The sequence below is a fragment of the Phocoena phocoena genome, chromosome 16 (genome assembly GCF_963924675.1).
Source record: "Phocoena phocoena chromosome 16, mPhoPho1.1, whole genome shotgun sequence".
In the NCBI taxonomy this organism is placed as follows: Eukaryota; Metazoa; Chordata; class Mammalia; order Artiodactyla; family Phocoenidae; genus Phocoena; species Phocoena phocoena.
This window is the reverse complement of record NC_089234.1, coordinates 34094298-34113731: the sequence shown is the minus strand read 5'-3', so window position 1 is coordinate 34113731 and position 19434 is coordinate 34094298. Positions and strand designations below refer to the sequence as shown.

The window sequence follows — 19434 nt, the reverse complement described above, 5'->3', positions numbered from 1 at the left end:
CGCCTGCCAATGCAGGGGACACGGGTTTGAGCCCTGGTCAAGGAAGATCCCGCATGCCAAGGAGCAACTGAGCCCGTGTGCCACGACTACTGAGCCTGCACTCTAGAGTCTGCATGCCACAACTACTGAGTTCACGTGCCACAACTACTGAAGCCCACATGCCTGGAGCCTGTGCTCCGCAACAAGAGAAAACACCACAATGAGAAGCCCACACACCACAGCGAAGAGTAGCCTCCACTCGATGCAACTAAAGAAAGCCTGCATGCAGCAACCAAGACCCAACACAGCCATAAATTAATTAATTAATATATTTAAAAAACTTATCAGAGGCACACTCTCTAATATGGATAATCCTTACAAATATACCACTGAATGAAAAAACACAAGTGGTAGATAAATAATAATAAAATACCATTTTTATAAAACTAAAAAAACTATACAACATATTGCTTAGAAATAAATGCATGACTTAGCAATGTTTTATAAAAAAAAAGCATGGAAGTGACAATCACCAAACTTAAGATAGTGGTTATCTCCCGGGAGCAGGGAGAAAAATGCAATTGGAGAAGTGTACAACAGATGCTCAAACTGTATGCTCAAAGTGTACAACAGATGCTCAAACTGTATTAGTCATGTTCTGTTTCTTTAAGTGGTGTGTAAAGAATGATCTGGCAAATGCTTTTATACTGATCTCTTTTATGACAAATAATAAATCTGTAAAAATTTTACAGAATTTAATATAATACTTGATTTACAGCAGAAAATAGGCAATAAACAGTATCTACTTCTGTTACGATTTGAATTGTAGGAGGAATTCCTGGCTTCTGAGTACAGCACAGAAACCGTTCCACCGAAGTAGGGAAGAAAGCTCAGTAAATGGTCCAGATGACTTTCCTCTACCTAAGAGTCCATATGTGGAGAACAATGTGAATATGGCTGGAATAACAAATACCAGTTCAGTCTCTAGACATATACTGTCCTAATTTAACACTAATTCAGGTGGGTCATTTATATCAAATTAAAATGCTGCTACAAAAATCTTGAATCCTACCTTTCTGGCTCTCTCACTGTAAGAGTGAGCTCCAGCAGAGGCTTGAGGATGTCAGGGTTGCTGACCCACTGGGACCTTCCGCTCTGGGCCTGCCAGGAGAGAGCACTGGCTTGGCAGTTGGGAGATTCAGGGTTTCCCATCCTGACTCCATCATCGACTAACTAAGCAACCTTGGAAAAGTCTACAAATATCTCCAAGGGGTCATTTATTTTATCTGTGAAATGGGGGTAATATTGGTACATGCCCAACTGTTAAAAGCAAGGGTCAATCCCTGACCCCTTCGTTTACTAGCTGTCGAGACAAGTTTCTTAACTTCTCTAAGCCCCAGTTTCCTTATTGGTAAATAAGAATAATAAGAGAACCAACCTCACAGGATTGCCATGAGGATTAAATGAATAATCTGTTTTAAGGCTCAGCATAGCATCTGTCAGACAATAATTACTTAATAGGAACTTGGGTTGCTGTGAAGTTTACTGAAAGTGATAACAGATATGAAGACAGTTTTGTAAATTGTACGCTCAGTAAATTTTATTTTATATTTTCATTATAAGAACAAAAGATTCTATTTTAAAAAAAGCTTATAAACTCAGTACTAATGTATATGAGTGCTAATTTTCAAGTAAATAGAATGTATTTTCCTGGAAAGTTCTAAAGCCAGCCAAATATTTCTTGTACTCTGTGGGAAGGACTGAGTTTGAAGTTTTAGAAATGTGTTTTAGAAATCAAAGCTGGCTCCAACTGTATGTCTCATAAGGTTCTCAGGGAAAAGTCATTTGATAGTTATAACCATGAAACTCTTAATTGTTCTCTGAAAACCCGAGATTCTGAAGGTTAGGTTAATATATCTACAGTTATTATAACTTTTCTTTTTAAGCTCTTTCTTCTTGCTATAGCAATCTTCTAAAAATCCTGGAAGAGACCAAAGCCTTTGGAGATTCATAAATTTTCCTAAAAAATTAAAAAGGACAATTCTCCTGCAGCTGGGTAAGTACATGTAAGTACAAGATGGAAGTTACAAAAGAAAAGGGGACTTGAAGTGAAAGCCTCTTAAATGCCATAATAAAGCACCTGTACACTTGTAGTTTTCAGTAAATTTCTCGTTTTCCACAGACACATTTCCTAGCAAGGAAAAAAAAAAAAAAAAAAGATACTAACAAAAGCCAGGGGAAATTTTGGAGAGTAATAAATGACTAAGCGGGCTGAAATGTATCAAATATTTTTATATCTATGAGTTTATCATGATACTAAAAAAAACAAATTAGTCATCATTCAAGGATGCTAGGGAACCAACTCAATATTTTGAAAACTGGTAAATAAAGGGAATGAATCAAACATTTGTCTTGCCTTTCCTATAATAATTGTACCACTGGGTAGGCAAACGTAGAAAAAGAGATTTTCTTTTTATAGTAGCCAAATCAATAGGAGAAAAAACAATAGAATTAGAATTAGAGAGATGACGCATCAAGGATGGTTGCAACATCATAAACAGAAAACTAGACATCATATGCCCCTGATGAAAGAACACATCACCACCTATGAAGCCCTCCCCGCAAAAAGACAAACATGAATCTGATCAAGCCTCTATATTCAACTGCCAATTTGTGGAAATACAGAAGACAGAGGAATATGTTAAACTACACTGTTGGGAATGCAATCAGCAAAAGCTAGGCTGTGAAAAGTTCTACACAATAAATATCCTGATTCTTCAATAAATAAATTCCAGGGAGTCAAAGGGAGGGAGCAGAGGAGAGAGATGAAGAATGAACCTGTAGACTAAAAATTTTAAAGACACATTAATCACTAACGTTTGACACTTATGTGGATCTTTATTCAAATAAACCTTTAAAATTATGACTTTTATGAGACAACTAGAAATTTGAACACTACCTGCATAGTTGATGATATTAATGATAATGGTACTTTTACCATGTTTTTTAAAAGTCATTATCTTTAGAGACATATATTGAAATATATGTGAGTGAAATGATATGATGTCTGGGATCTTTTCAAAATAATACGAGGGCATGACTGGGAATGCAGATCAGACAGGACTGGCCAGGGGCAAAGTGATGTATACACAGGGTTCGTTATAGTATTTTGCCTACTTTCGTACATTTTAAATTCTTCAGTTAAGAAGAGGAAGGCATGGAGGGAGGAAAGGGAGAAAAAAGTAAATGATTAACTTTTATTGGGGTCTAATTTTTTGTGTCATTATCATCATCCCAGGGTCAAGAGATGTTCAACTACCTTCTGGTTCATATTTCACAATGTTTTTTTTGGTCCTAATCCATTTTCCTACTCCTTCCTACAAAAGCTTCCTTTATTATGGCGAATAACAGCCAAGGGCTCACTCCTTGGTCTTTGCTTCTTGTCATGGTTTTGAGGGTCAAGCTAACATTACCACAAAGAACATAGGCTTAAGAGTTCAGACTGATCTGATATTGAATTCCATAACCTACACAGACACTTCTGCTACCACCCTCCCTCTCTCCCTCCTCCCTGTATTCCCCACAGGGCTATGAAACTTTGGTCTAATTATTCTGTCAGTATTCGTTTTGGCATCTGTCAAATGGGATGATGAAAATTTCAGTATCATGGTTAAAGTTAAGTGAAATCATATTAGGTAAAACACCTACCCAGTGTGTGGCACTTAATACTCATACAATAAATATTGTTCCTTTTCTTCTTGAGTGGCTCTTCCTCTACTTAAGAAAATCCTACCCAACCTTCAGGAAAATTCAATTTGCATCTCCTCTGAGATCCTGGAGAATTTAATTCTAGGCAAACCTAAAGCAGGTAGAACAGCAGTTAAAAGCACCAGACCTGGCTCCAGTATTCAAAAAGCTGAATGACCCCAAGCAATTTAATTACCTTCTCTGAAGTCTTAGTTCACTCATCTATAAGACAGAAACAATAAGAGCACGTACCTACTGGGGATATTGTGAGAACTGAGTTAAATAATCCAGGAAAAGTGCTTAGTACAGCACTCAGTAAAAATTAGCAAGGAGGAAAAAAGACAGAAGAGATTATGATCCTGGAAAATCAAATCTGAGATTATACTCCAGTGAAATCCTGGGTTTGACTCGCCTCTCCAACTAAACCAGAAACATCTTCAGTGCAAAGACATTGATTATATTTCTTTGCATTTTCTAATGCACTTTACATGTAGAGGACCTTTAAAAAATTACTTGTCAACTGAGAGAGAAAGAGAGATAATCTGAGCACACTTATGACACCCTACTCAGATTCTTATGATCCTGTGGTACGTGCTACAAAACATAACTGTCACATGACAAGTAAGAAAGAAAAACATCACCCATATCTAAATACAGCTCCACCCTCTATTTCCAGGCACTCTCCCACTTTGCCTTTCATTCTATCAAAGAGTGCCTGTTTTGTTTCCCTCACCCACATCCTGACTTCCTTCTTTTATTCCCTTCTCAGCTGACTAAACCCAGTTGCTCCCACAGTGTCTGTGGGGTTATGATTAGAGAAACAGATCACTAATGAATAACCAGAACTAAGTTTTCCCTTTCCTGTTCCAAACTACTTTTAAAAATTCAAGTGCTTCTGCTTTTATTCCATGGAGATGCAGAGAAAAAAAAATTTTAAAGGCAACAGGGCAGAGAAAAGACTTATAATTTATCAGGAACTATGGAACTAAAACTAAAGGCATATGTGAGTGATAAATGAAGGGGCAAAGGGAATGTGGTCACCAACCACTGGTTCAGCCTAAAAACAGAACAGGAGAACATTTCTCTAATAACACTGCCCAACAGTCAGTTCATCAAACCCACTGACTCCTCAAGCAGCCCTGGCTGCCCCTCACGACTTCATGGCAAAGACCTTTTCAAAGTTTTGCTGTCTTTCACAGCTACTGATCCTCTATTATATTGTTATTACGGAGGCTACTATCATTTACTGAGCACCTTTATGGCCAGACTTTTGGCTAACCACTTCACACGCACAACCTCTTTTAATCCTCACACCAACCTGACATGGGAGGAAACTGAGGCTTACAGAAGCTAAGAAACTGGCCCAGAGTCTCTCTCAGCCATTCAGTGGTACAGCAAAGATGCAACCTCAGCACAGCCCACCTTCAGAGGACAAAACTTTACATCACGTAGGAATATGCTAGTGGGAGGTGGGATTCCTGGCTGAAGTCTGAGGCTAGGAGGATCACACATGGAGTCAATGAAGACGTGTGTGTGGAGACAGATTTAGCACATAATATCTACAAAAATGACTTTCAAACAAAGTAAATGACTCAAAACAGCCTTTGCCTATTTCTCTAGTGAGCTGTTTTATCTTTTACTTTTTTACTTATAGAAGTTCTTATCTGCTATATGCTTTGCAAATATCTTCACTGGGTATGTGCTTGTCTTTTGTTTTTGTGTTTCTATTGAACAGAAATGTTAAGTTTTAATGAAGTCAAATTTATCTTTAAATCTATGGCTTATCTTTACCTCTAAAAATATGGTTTGTGCTATGTGTGCTTGAGAACGCTTTTCCTATCTTAAGATTTTTTTAAATTCTCGTATATTTTCTTCTAAAAGTTGTATAAAGTTTTCTTTCTATAATTAGGTCCAGTCAACCTGGAATTTATTTTTGTGCATGGTGTGAGATGAGATCTAATTTTATTTATTTCTACATAGATAATTGCCACTACACCAGTTATTGAAAGGTCCATCCTTTACCTACTCATTTGTAATGTACCTCTGTCTTATGTCAAGTTTCCATACACTTGTAGATATGCTTCTAGGGTCTATAATCTATTCTACTGTTATCTTCAGGTATCCTTGCACCAGTTTCACTACTGTAACAACTAAAATTTTGATATCTGGTAGAAGTAGTGCCTTCTTTGTTGTTCTTCAGAATTATCTTAGCTCTTCTTGGCCCTTTACTCTTTCTTATTAATTTTATAATCAGATTATAAAATAAAAACTTCTAGGGCTTTCAAATGGCACTACACTGAATTTAGATAAATTAGGGGTGAAATAACTGTGTAATGTTGAGTTTACCCATTCACGGACATGGTTTATCTTCTTGTTTACTCAAGTTTTTTTTTTTTAATTTATTTTATTTATTTATTTTTGGCTGCATTGGGTCTTTGTTGCTGAGTGTGGGCTTTTCTCTAGTTGTGGCGAGCGGGGGCTACTCTTTGTTATGGTGCATGGGCTTCTCATTGCAGTGGCTTCTCTTGTTGTGGAGCACGGGCTCTAGGCGCACAGGCTTCAGTTGCTGTGGCACGTGGGCTCAGTAGCTGTGGCTCGCGGGCTCTAGAATGCAGGCTCAGTAGTTGTGGCACATGGGCTTAGTTGCTCCATGGCATGTGGGATGCTCCTGGACGAGGGCTCGAACCTGTGTCCCCTGCATTGGCAGGCGGATTCTTAACCACTGCACCACCAGGGAAGCCCTACTCAGGCATTCTTTTATATCCATTATATATTTCTTGCTCTTCTGTTAAGAGTTGTTTCTAAATACCTTATAGATATTTTTATATTGTAAATGAAATAATTTTTCCTGTAGCATTTTTCTAATTGATTACTATTGATACAAGAATGCAATGTTAGTGTTTCTCTTCTTTTGGCAACGCTGGTGAATAATCTTATTTTTAATGACTGATCTGAAGAGTTCTTGAATTTTTTATGCAATCATATGGAAATAAGGGAAGTTTCCTTTTGCTTCCTTTCAACCTCTTACTTATCACGTTTTTTTCCCTTAACTTCCTGCAATGACTAGTACCTACGGCACAACTGAACAAAAAATTGCTTAGAGGGTATTCTTGTTTTGTTTTTGCCTTTCAACAGTAATCCCTTTGAAACGTCAGAATTAATCACGATGTCTGGCATAGGTTGTTATCAACTCGAGAGTTTTTTGTTGTTTTGTTCATGAAGGAGTTTTATCAAATGCTTTTCCTGGGTCTATCACTGCCTATGAAATGACTGCCTATCACTCTGAATTACTTAAACTGTAGGTTGGGACCCACTCGATTGTGCTGACATAAATTTAATGTATTGGCAGACCAGAATTTTTTTTTAAAAGAAACAGAATATAACAGAGGGTACCAGACTACATCTGAAAATATAAGAAAGATATTGTTTGGTAAAACTTTTGTTTCAGTTGCTTACACAAACACGCATACATGTGCTCTGAGTAAAATATGCTTCTTACTGTGGGTTATATAAAGAAAAACTACTGTTAAGGACTAACATTTTATTGTAAGGTTTTCTTAAAAATACAGAACACAATGCTTGGTTTTTGTTCATTTAAAAATACCTGGCTTTTCCTGATAGTAAATAATAATAATATTATTAAAATAATATTTTAATATTTTAAATATTAATGTTAAAATAATAAATCATAATCCCTTGATGGACAAAATGGCCCACATTCACAGAAACATCTGAAGTTACTAAAAAATAATAGAAGTAAATTAAGTATGAATTTCTGACAAGGATTCTTCTGCGAGAATAACTTTTGCAAAATTTTATACGTGTGTAATTTCTAAGGTAAGGGTATACAGCTTTCATCATACTTTTAAACTTGTCTGTGACCTTAACAATCGACAGAACCTCTACTCCAAAAAGTTCAATGTTAGTTTATATTTCTAAACTCAGTAGGTAACTTGGTATTTGCACTACTCATATCACATTTTCTGTACTTTTGTACTGAGTCTGGCTAACTCACCTCTTAGCTGTTTATATTACCTCATATTTCGCTAACTGCCTAGCCTTGTCAGTGGTTAAAAAAGAAATATGCTCTTAAACTCCACCTCTACGTAACTGACCTCATTCAATGTTTTTCTTTGCCCATCACTCCCGAAACCTTCTTCTAGGACATTTTAAGATTGTTTCTTGTTTGTGACCTGAGGTAATACTGCTCACCTTATTCACTGGATTTATTTCTGGAAGATCTGTGGCCGCTTCCTGAGCATGCTGATTGTGATTTATCACCAGTGAGACTATTTAAAAGAAGGCAACTCCCAAAGAGGAGCTCTAACACGTTCTGCACAATAGCAGCACTGTTGGTGGAGGTGTCTAACCTGCCAAAGGGACCATTTACAGGACAACACTCATTTGGATGTAGTAATTTGAAATTTGGTTTTTAAAACTCAGTCCCTCTTGATATACCATGTATGCTGATGTCCTCTACGAAAGCCACTTTTCAGATAATTAATCATTACATAGACATTTTAGAGACCACAATATCCACCTTAGCAGTGATGCTGTCACAGGGTGCCAAATATTATAAGTCTAAAGAATACAGTATCACTGCTTCTAATTACGATTTTTAAAAACTCTTATTTCTATAAAGCTATGCTAATTCCCTGGCTGCTGCTAGATACATTAGAATGGTATCCAAACTGAAAGAAAGCTGTCTTTATAGTCTTTTTTTAAAAGTTCCCCAAATTAACTTATGTAATAAGCATAAATTTTAAGTACACTAAACAATCTATTATTTTTATGCTATTTCATAATCCCCAAAGCAGTATTTTAAAATCACAGCAACCTTTTTTTTTTTTTTGCGGTACGCGGGCCTTTTACTGTTGTGGTCTCTCCCGTTGCATAGCACAGGCTCCGGACGCGCAGGCTCAGTGGCCATGGCTCACGGGCCCAGCCGATCCACGGCATGTGGGAGCTTCCCGAACCGGGACACGAACCTGCGTCCCCTGCGTTGGCAGGTGGACTCTCAACCACTGCGCCACCAGGGAAGCCCCCACAGCAACCTTTAACAATGATTACATCTGGTGAAGTGGTAATGGCCAGAGTAGATGAAGAAAAGGGCAACTTTTTGTTTTTTAAAAAAAATACTTTTGTATCATTTAAATATTTAAATTAAATGTACTTTTTAATGAAAAACTGAATAAAGAAAAAGGGTACAATTGTAAAATCAAGAATCTCTATATTTATTTTATTCTACTCCCTGTTACTTCCCACCTCTAATCTCCTACCAGGATGTTGTAGCACTTTGAGAGCAGGGACCTTGTGTGTCTTCTATGGTCATGCCCGGAGCAGACGCTATGCATCTATCTACCTGTAGATAGTAGAGGTGGAGGTGATGGGAGCAGGGGGGTTCAACAAGCCTTGAAGTGAGCATTCTATTTACTCAGAATAAAGAGATCTATTATCTCCTCCCTTTGAAATGCTGGTTAATATCTACTCACAGGGACTTCCCTGGTGGTCCAGTGGCTAAGACTCCAAGCTCCCAATGCAGGGGGCCCGGGTTCAATCCCTGGTCAGTGAACTAGATCCCACATGCCGCAACTAAGAGTTTGCATGCTGCAACTAAAAGATCCTGCATGCCGCAACCAAAGATCCCACATGCCACAACTAAAAGATCCCATGTGCTACAACTAAGACCCGACGCAGCCAAATAAATATTTTTTAAAAATATCTATTCACAGCTCTAACTGCTCTGTTCCTTAAACAGTCAGACCCCTATTTGTATGGGATGGCCAGAGTAACCTCTAGAGGGCTATATAACTGCTTATGTCACTGTTACTACAATTTTGAGAATATCATTCCACGTATTACGTACAAAGTCCAATGCCAGAATCGCTCTGGTGTACACCTGAAAATTACATTGTACATCAACTACACCTCAATTTAAAAAAATATCCAATGCCAAGGGCCCAACTCCTGTTGACATCCTTCTTTTTGAACTACTAGCCAAAATGTTACTCATCTGCTAAAGGAATTATTACCACTTCATTCTTACTATTTCTAAAATCTAAATTCAATTCTATCACCCTGTTATCCAACAAACTTGCTTCATATTTGGTCACTCTTCTTCTCAATAAACTATCACCTTCTCCATGAAGCTCACATACCTAAGTTTTAACCTCTTCTTAGGTCACGAATCACATATAGGTGCCTACATAGGGACCTGCCAGATAACATATGTGTAGGGGCATGGTTTAAGAAATACCAAGTAGTAACAATGATATAACAACCATTTATCAGCTCCAGACTCTGAGTTTATGAACAACAGGGTAGGTGGGAACAAGGAGTTCTGCAATCTTCTATCCTGAACTGTAAAATACAATACTGGGCAAAGGGGCCATGGTTTAAATGAGGTCAAGGAGAATGGATGCATTAGAGCCGCAGCTGACAAACCTGTTCCAAATTTGCTGAAGGGGTGTTTGGGATTCCCTGTAGCTTTTTCCAACTGAAAGAGTCTCCAAGCATCGTTCATCACATTCTTCTCATGTTCGGAATCAACTGCATTTACCTCTCTGTCTTTGCAACTCTCATCAAACAAAGGGCACAGGAAAAACTGTGCAAACCTAAGGGTAAGAAACATAATTAACAACTTGAAAGCTGTTACTTTAAGTGGCCTTTTAAAAATATGTTTAAAAAAATATGTTTGAAACTTAGATAGGAAATATGAATCCTACAGAATAAGAAAAAACTACCATTCCTACTTAGAAAAAAGGAATATAAAGTTCTAAGTAACAAAAAATATAATATCATACATATGTAAATTCAGAGAACTCTACACCAGATATGTTAAATAATTAGTGAAAATATAAAAAGATTAACACCTCTGATTCTGACAACTCCCATGTGTTGTTACCACACCACCAAGCAATTCTCCGACACCAGCTGGGTGGCCTAAAATTCAACTCAATACTGCTATCATCAGATCTCACAGGTCCTACAAGGCTGCCCCCAACTTCAAACACCAATTGCAAGTCCAGGTTGTCACCTGGGCTTCTGACCAACTGGCTGTAGATCAGAGGTTCCCACGACCTCCTCCTCGGGTTCGATTAATTTCCTAGATCAGCTTACAGGACCCAGAGAAATGTTTTACTTACTAAATCACTAGATTTATTATAAAAGGATATGATTCAGGAACAGCCAGATGAAAGAGATGCATAAGGCAAGGTATGTGGGAAGGGTATGGAGCTTCCATGCCCTCTAGGCAGGCCACCCTCCCCAAATCTCCATGTGTTCACCAACCTGTAAGTTCTCCAAACCTCGTCAGGATTGGCTAAATCACTGATCACTGGTGACTGAAGTCAATCTCCAGCCCCTGGACTGAAAGTTCCAACCCTTAATCACAGGGCTGGCTTCCCTGGCAACCAGCCCCCAACCTCAGATTATCAAGGGACTTCCCCAAAGTCACTTCATTAAAATAACAAAAAGTAACCTTTGGCTCTCATCACTTAGGAAATTCCAAGGGTTTTAGGAGCTATGGGCCAGGACCAGGGACAAAGGCCAAATATATATTTCTTATTATAAACCACAATACAACAACAACAAAAAGTCAGGGCAGACTTATGAGACAGAAGCAATGTATTTAAGATTTACAATTCGGCATGTCTATGAAAATCCCTGTTGTATATGCCCAATTCTCTAAGAAAGGAAAAGGCAGGTGATGGTTCTCAGGCAATAAATCTTAAATTTACAGTTTTAAGTGCAATTTCACTAAGACTCAGGCATTTTAGGACACACTAAGTGACCTATTTTTAAAAGGTTCTATCTGAATATTTTTCCTTCTTATAAAGAAAAGGAAACAAACTTTAATTAGTGGAAAAAATAATGGAGTGAAAAACCTATGACACAGTAGTTTGACTAAGACATAATTATGGGCTTTTATGAAATACTAAGAGAATTTTAAAAATTTAATAAGCAGTGGTTCAACAAATAACATGGCATGGAATTTTAACATAAGTAACCAATATGCTTTTCTTGAGGCTATTCTTTAATAGCAGTACCAAAGCTGAACTAAGATTCCTTTAGCTAATAAATTAACTCTCCTATATCAGGTTGCAATTTAAATCATGATTTCATATACTAATAAGTCTTCTTAAGAAACTTTAGACCCCATCTTATAAAAAAACAACGTCCAGAATTCAGATGAAGCCAAGAGAAGAGGCTCTGTCTGAATGCGACTACTACTCAGTGGGCCTAAGAGACTCCTGGGTTTATAAACATCTCATCAACTGCACCTCATCGTCCAGCCGTCAAAAAGACTGTTACCATTACTTGATATTATTTTAAGCACATAGTGAATACAATCCCGTGCTAAGTACTTTATGCATACCAATCCAAAGGGAAACTCCATCTATCCGGAGCCTATAATCAAAGATATACGGAAACAGATAGTTCTAGACATATAACCACTTTTACCTACCTCAATTCAGGCTGGGGAAAGTGCCTAATAGCTACATACCATAGTTGGACAAGTCCACATAAAGGGTCATGATTCTGACACAGTATAATCAATATCTTTGAAAGATACTCTATATAAGTGGTTTTTAAACTCTGATCCAAGTAACAGACATCCTCCATCAAACAGAGATCTATTATATGAACATCTGCTGAAGCATTTGTAAAGCAGGAAATTAAATTCAGTGTATGATCCCAGGGAACTCATTAATGGAAGTCTTCTGGGAATACATACAAAAGATGATTACACCTCAAAGCTGCTGTCTGAAGACTGAAACATAAGCTAGAATAAATAAGAAACAGGCTACTCTGACCCAGTCCTGTATCCTGAACCCATGCCCTTGTTCTGTTAATGTTCTTTGTGCTACAGAATAAATTCAAACTATTAGGTTTGAAAAAAAATTACTATTAATATAAGTAAGCAATTAAAGCTGAGAATTACTAAAACTGTGAAGTCAAACTTCATTATAGACCTAGACCCATCAAAAGGCTGCAGAATTACATCTTCTTGGTAACACAGAAAACTAAAAATTCACCACAGGATAAATTACACTTTGAACAATGAATCAAATCACTGATATGATAAAAAATTATATACTGTTAGCTGTATAGAAAATTGACCAAGAAATTAAAATAGCCTAATGGAGCTTGCTCCAGAAAATACTTTCACAAAATGTCCCCAGGGCTGAAACAGCAGGTCAAAACATTCTGTATCCACTAAGTATCCTTGAGGATTGAGGAACTAAAGTAGAACAGAATATTTAAGTTCTAGCATTCTGGAACAGGAGATGGTTGAAAGGAGATCCATGACGTCACTACAGTTTATTCTTCATCACATGCTTCATATGTAATACCAGTTAGAATGGGAAGGCCTGGTGAGAATTTTATAAGTCAATAAAATATTTTGTAGGCTTAAAGTCTGGTTTAAAGTCATGCCATTATTTTTCCTCTACCACAAAGTAAATATATGACATCATTCATTATTTTCTTTTTTATAAAATCCAGAGGGGGAAAATACTGGTTAAAATATCTTTTGTTAAGCTATAAAGCTGTGAAGACATCTTTGTAAAAATATTAATTATTATTATTAACATGATAAGTGAACACAGGTGGATAATTCATAGGGTATTTTCAGCATTACCTGTCTAGGGCACCTTCTAGGTGTTCATGAGAAACATCAAAATAGTAATTGGTATGCTCTCCACTAGTAAAGGCATTTGAACTTCCTGCATGCTCACTGAGAAACTGGCTGTATTCATTTTCCTTAGGGTATTTCTTTGTTCCTAAAAATAGCATATGTTCACAAAAATGACTTAAGCCAGCAATATTGGCAGGATCTGACAAGGAACCTGAAAGAGAAGAGAAAATATATATATATAATAAATCATTTTTTTATATGTTGAACGCTATGGGGTACAGATGAATCACAGATGATTTGGAACTTCTGTTAGCATGATAACTCCAACCACAGTCAGAGAAAGTTAAGCATAGGCTACTCTAAATGGTGCAGTTTAGATTCCAGCCCCAGCTTTTGACATCAGTTAGTTGGTGGCCTTGGGCAGATACTTAACCCTCTGGACATTAGCTTCCTCACACATCACACTAAGAGGAAGAGTTGAATTCACTGTTTTAAAGAGCTAGAAACTTTCTAGCTCTTATATTTTATTGCAGGAGACAATATAGCATAGTGCTAAGAGCATAAGTTTGGGGGTTAGCAGCTCTACTAGCTGTAAAACTTTGAGCAAAATATTTTGCTTCAGTCACTTTTTTTTTTTTTAATTTGTTTATTTATTTATTTTTGGCTGCACTGGGTCTTTGTTGCTGGGCGCGGGCTTTCTCTAGTTGCGGTGAGTGGGGGCTACTCTTCGTTGTGGTGTGCAGGCTTCTCATTGCGGTGGCTTATCTTGTTGCGGAGCACGGGCTCTAGGCACGCGGGCTTCAGTAGTTGTGGCTCGTGGGCTCTGAAGTGCAGGCTCAGTAGTTGTGGCGCACGGGCTTTGTTGCTCCGCATCATGTGTGATCTTCCCGGACCAGGTCTCAAACCCCTGTCCTCTGCATTGGCAGGCAGATTCTTAACCACTGCACCACCAGTGAAGCCCTCAGTCACTTTTTGTATACATAGCTTACTTAGAGAGTTGTGCAACTACAAATTAGACGATAATTTGCAAAGCACACTGAGCTGTGCTTGGCAATAATTATTTGTTCAACTTATGATGGTTATTATCTTATTTTCCCAATTCTAAAATGCCATTGAATTAAATAAAAGCTTTTCAGAGAGGAAAAAAAGTAACTAAATGTACATATAAATAAGAAATAACTTGATTAAAGCAGTATTAAATGTGGAAGAAATGTGCACACAAGAATTTAGGAAATATGGTATTCCCTAGTATATCAAAAGTTTATAAAGTAAAGGCATTAGAACTGTCACTGTTTTAAAGGATGGGAATGAATTTCCTTGCTGCTAGGTCACCTTAGCTGGGAACCTAACAAGATACTTTTGGTAAATGTAAGGCGATTTAACTTAGACAACTGTAGATTACCAACAGCTGTACAGGACTACTGTACAAAGTAAGGTACATTGAACTGGTAACTACCAGGTCTCCATTTGCACAAATATGGAGAGTTCTAATAATTGTCAACATTAGGTCAATGAAACTGAACAAAGCTTAATTCATAATTTTAAACTGTACCTATGTGTACATCAAGTGCTGCTGATGATTTATCTGTTGTGGGATCACTGATGAGAAGTACTTTGATCCCATTGGCCAGCTCTAGTCCACGGTATTCTCGCTTGTCTTCAGGAGATTTGATGATATGATTTCCTACTCTCTTGATAGCTGGATTATTCATTTTGCTGTAAGTCTTTTTTTGGAAACTGAAAAGAAATAAATTATTAATTGTTGGATTGTGCTTTTTTCTTTTAATGAACAAAGAGTAACAAGCAAAACCATATAATAAATATATCATCAGATTAAAAAATGTGTACAATCAAGTACAACTGACATACAATATTAGTTTCAGGTGTACAGCACAGTGATTCATCATAAACTGATCACCACAATAAGTCTAGTAACCATCTGTCACCATACAAAGTTCTTAAAATATTATTGACTATATTCCCTACATCCCCATTGACTTATTTATTTTATAACTGGAAATTTATACCTCTTAATCACCTTCACCTATTTTGCCCAACCCCCCCCTCCATCCTCCCCTCTAGCAACCAGCAATTTTTCCTCTATATCTATGAGTCTGTTTCTGTTTTGTTTGTTCACTTATTTCGTTTTTTAGATTCCACATATAAGTGAAATCAAACAATATTTGTCTTTCTCTGTCTGACTTATTTCACTTAGCATAATACCCCTCTAGGTCCATCCATGCTGTTCCAAATGGCAAGATTTCATTATTTTCATGGCTGAGTAATGTTCCTGTGTGTGTATATGTGTGTGTGTGTGAGGTATGGTACACAGACACACACACAGACACACACACACTGGAATATTACTCAGCCATGAGAAATAATGAAATCTTGCTATTCGCCATTCATCCATATCTTGGCTACTATAAATAATGCTGCAATGAACAAAGGTCTGCCTGTATTTTTCAAATTAGTGTTCTCATACTTTCTGGATAAATACCCAGAAGTGGAACTGCTGGATTGTACGGTAGTCCTATTTTTAATTTTTTGAGGAAACTTCATACAACTGGTGCATTGCATGAAGTCCACCAATAATGCACAAGGGTTCCCTTTTCTCCATGTCCTTGTCAACACTTAATTTGTTGTCATTTTTTTTTTCACATTTCTTTGGACCTGTCTTGTGATAATTGGCAATTGGCACTTCTTGCTTACATTGATTTGTTAATATTTCTGATTTCACGGCTTCACATCTCAATATTCACTTATAAATTCATATTCCAAAAGTTACACTAAGATTCAGAAAGATCCAAATATAAAATGAATAATTCAAGCTTTCAATACAGAAAAAGTCATGTTCACATTGGTTTTCTTTTTTAATTTAAAGTAACAATGGTCCTTAATTGTTGTCTTTTTGGTAACAGCCATTCTGACAGGTGTGGGGTGGTTTTGATTTGCATTTCCCTGATGTAGTGATGTTGAGCATCTGTTCATGTGTCTGCTGACCATGTGTATGTCTTCCATGGATAAATGTATATTCATTTTTTAAATGTCCATTTTTAAAATCAGATTGTTTTTGATATTGAGTTGTGTGAGTTCTCTATATATTTTGGATATTAACCCTTCATCAAATATATCATTTGCAAATATCTTCTACCATTCAGTAGATTGTCTTTTCATTTTGTTGATGGTTTCCCAGCTTTTTAGTTTGATGTAGTCCCATTTGTTTATTTTTGCCTAAGGAGATACATCCAAAAAAATATTGCTAAGAACGATGTCAAAAAGCATACTGCCTATGCTTTCTTCTAGGAGTTTTATGGTTTCAGGCCTTACATTTAAGTCTTTAATCCATTTTATTTTTGTATATGGTATAGGAAAGTGATTCAGTTTTCCCAGCATCACTTGCTGATGAGAATGTCTTTTCCCCAATGTATGGTCTTGGCTCCTCTGTTGTAAATTAATTGACCCACATGTGAGTGGGTTTATTTCTAGGCCCTCTATTCTGTCCCATTGATCTATGCATCTGTTTTTGTGCCATATAGTTTTGATTACTATAGCTTTCTAGTATAGTTTGAAATCAGGAAGCATGATAACTCCAACTTTGTTTTTCTTTCTTAAGACTACTTTGGCTATTAAGGGCCTTTTGCAGTTCCATATGAATTTTAGGATTATTTGTTCCGTTCTGTGAAAAACGTCATTAGTATTTTCACAGGGATTGCACTGAATCTGTAGATTGCTTTGGGTAATGTGTACATTTTACCAATATTAATTCTCCTATCCATGAACATAATATAATCTTTCCATTTATTTGTGTCATCTTCAATTTCTTTCATCAATGTCTCATAGTTTTCAGAGTTCAGGTCTTTCATCTCCTTGATTAAATTTATTCCTAGGTATTTTACTCTTTTTGATGCAAATGTAAATGGGATTATTTCCTTCATTTCTCCTTCTGAAAGTCTGTTATTACTATACAGAAACACAACAGATTTCTGTATACTGATTTTGAATCCCACAATTTCACTGAATTCATTTATTAGTTCTAAGTTATTTTGGAGGAGTCTTTAAGGTTTTCTATATACAGTAGCATGTCATCTGAAAATAGTAATCCATTACTATGTTGAATAAAAGTGGTGAGGGTGGGCATTCTTGTCCTGTTCCTGATCTTAGAGGAATAGCGTTCAGCTTTTCACCATTGAGTATTATGTTAGTTGTGAGTCTGTCATATATGGCCTTTATTATGTTGAGGTTATATTTCTTCTATACTCACTTTGTTGACAGTTTTTTTCTTTTTTTTTTTTTTTTTGCTGTACGTGGGCCTCTCACTGCTGTGGCCTCTCCCGTTGTGGAGCACAGTCTCCAGACATGCAGGCTCAGCGGCCACGGCCCACGGGCCCAGCTGCTCCGCGGCATGCGGGATCCTCCCAGACCAGGGCACGAAGCTGCGTCCCCTGCATTGGCAGGTGGACTCTCAACCACTGTGCCACCAGGGAAGCCCCTGACAGTTTTTTTCATAAATCGATGTTGAATTTTGTCAAATGGTATTTCTGCATCTGTTGGGATGATCATATGATTTTTATCCTTCGTTTTGTTAATATGATGTTTCATGTTGATTGATTTGCAGATGTGGAACCATCCTTGAATTGCTGGAACAAATCCCACTTCATTGTGGTATACGACCCTTTTAATGTATTGTTGAATTTGGTTTCCTAATATTTTGCTAAGGATTTTTGCATCTTTGTTCATCAGGAACACTGTCATGTGATTTTCTTTTTTTTTTTTATAGTGTCTGTATCTGGTTTTGGTATCAGGGTAACACTGCCCTTGTAGAATGATTTTTGAAGTGTTCCTTTTCCTCTTTAATTTTTTAGAATAGTTTGAGAAAGACAGATTGATATTAAGTCTTTTTTAAATGTTTGGTAGAGTTCACCTGTGAAGCTGTGTGGTTCTGGACTTTTGTTTGGAACTTTTTGATTACTGATTCAATTTCATTACTAGTTATCTGTCTGTTCAGATTTTCTGTTTCTTCGTGATTCAGTCTCAGAAGATTGTATGTTTCTAGGAATTTATCCATTTCTTCTAGGTTGTCCAATTTTTTGGCAAGTAATTGTTTATCACAGACTCTTATGATCCGTTGCATTTCTGTGGTATCAGTTGTAACTTCTCTTTCATTTGTTTTTATTTATTTGGGTCCTCTCTTTATGAGTTTGGCTAAAGGTTTATCAATTTTGTTTATCTCTTCAAAGAATCAGCTTTTAGTTTCATTGTATTTTCTACTGTTCTTTAATCTCTATTTCATTTATTTCTGCTCTGATATTTTTTATTTCCTTCCTTCTACTAACTTTGGGCTCTATTTGTTCTTCTTTTTCTAGTTCCTTTAGGTGTAAGGTTAGATTATTTATTTGAGATTTTTGTTTCCTGAAGTAGGCCTGGATCGCTATAAACTTCTTGAAAATGCTTTTGCTGTGTTCCACTGATTTTGGAACACTGTATCTCCATTTTCATTTGTCTCAAGGTATTTTGTGATTTCCTCTTTGCTTTCTTCACGGGCCCACTGGTTGCTTAGCATCATGTTGTTTAGGCTCCATGTGTTCGTGTTTTTTCCATTTTTCTTGTAACTGATTTCTATTTTCATACCATTGTGGTCCAAAAAGATGCTTATTTAATTTCAGTGTTCTTAAATTTTCTGACTTGTTTTGTGGCTCAGATGTGATCTATCTGGGAGAATGTTCCATGTGCACTGGAAAAGAAGGTATATTCTGCTAGTTTGGGGTGAAATGTTCTATAGATATCTATTGAGTCCACTTGATATAATGTGTCATTTAAGGCCAATGTTTCCTTATTGATTTTCTCTCTGAATGATCTATCCATTGATGTAAGTGAGGCTTTAAAGTCCCCTACTATTATTGTATTACTGTCAATATCTCACTTTACATCTATTAATATTTGGTTTATGTATTTAGGTGCTCCTGAGTTGGGTGCACATTTACAAGTGTTATTATCTTCTTGTTGGATTGATCCCTTTATCATTATGTAATGCCTTTTTGTGTCTTCCGTGACAGTCTTTGTTTCAA

At 36.8% G+C, this 19434-nt stretch overlaps 1 protein-coding gene across 3 annotated transcripts in view; it reads right to left on the bottom strand.

Moving 5' to 3' along the window:
- IDE (insulin degrading enzyme) overlaps positions 1-19434 on the bottom strand; it is a 109100-nt gene that overhangs the window by 57817 nt on the left and 31849 nt on the right. For all 3 annotated transcript variants that reach the window (XM_065894840.1, XM_065894842.1, XM_065894841.1), the window contains exons 2-4: positions 14919-15103; positions 13370-13577; positions 10171-10340 (exon numbers count right to left, since the gene is read on the bottom strand). In XM_065894840.1, the coding sequence (XP_065750912.1) occupies positions 10171-10340; positions 13370-13577; positions 14919-15103 (563 nt within the window). The remainder of the gene's footprint in view (positions 1-10170; positions 10341-13369; positions 13578-14918; positions 15104-19434) is intronic.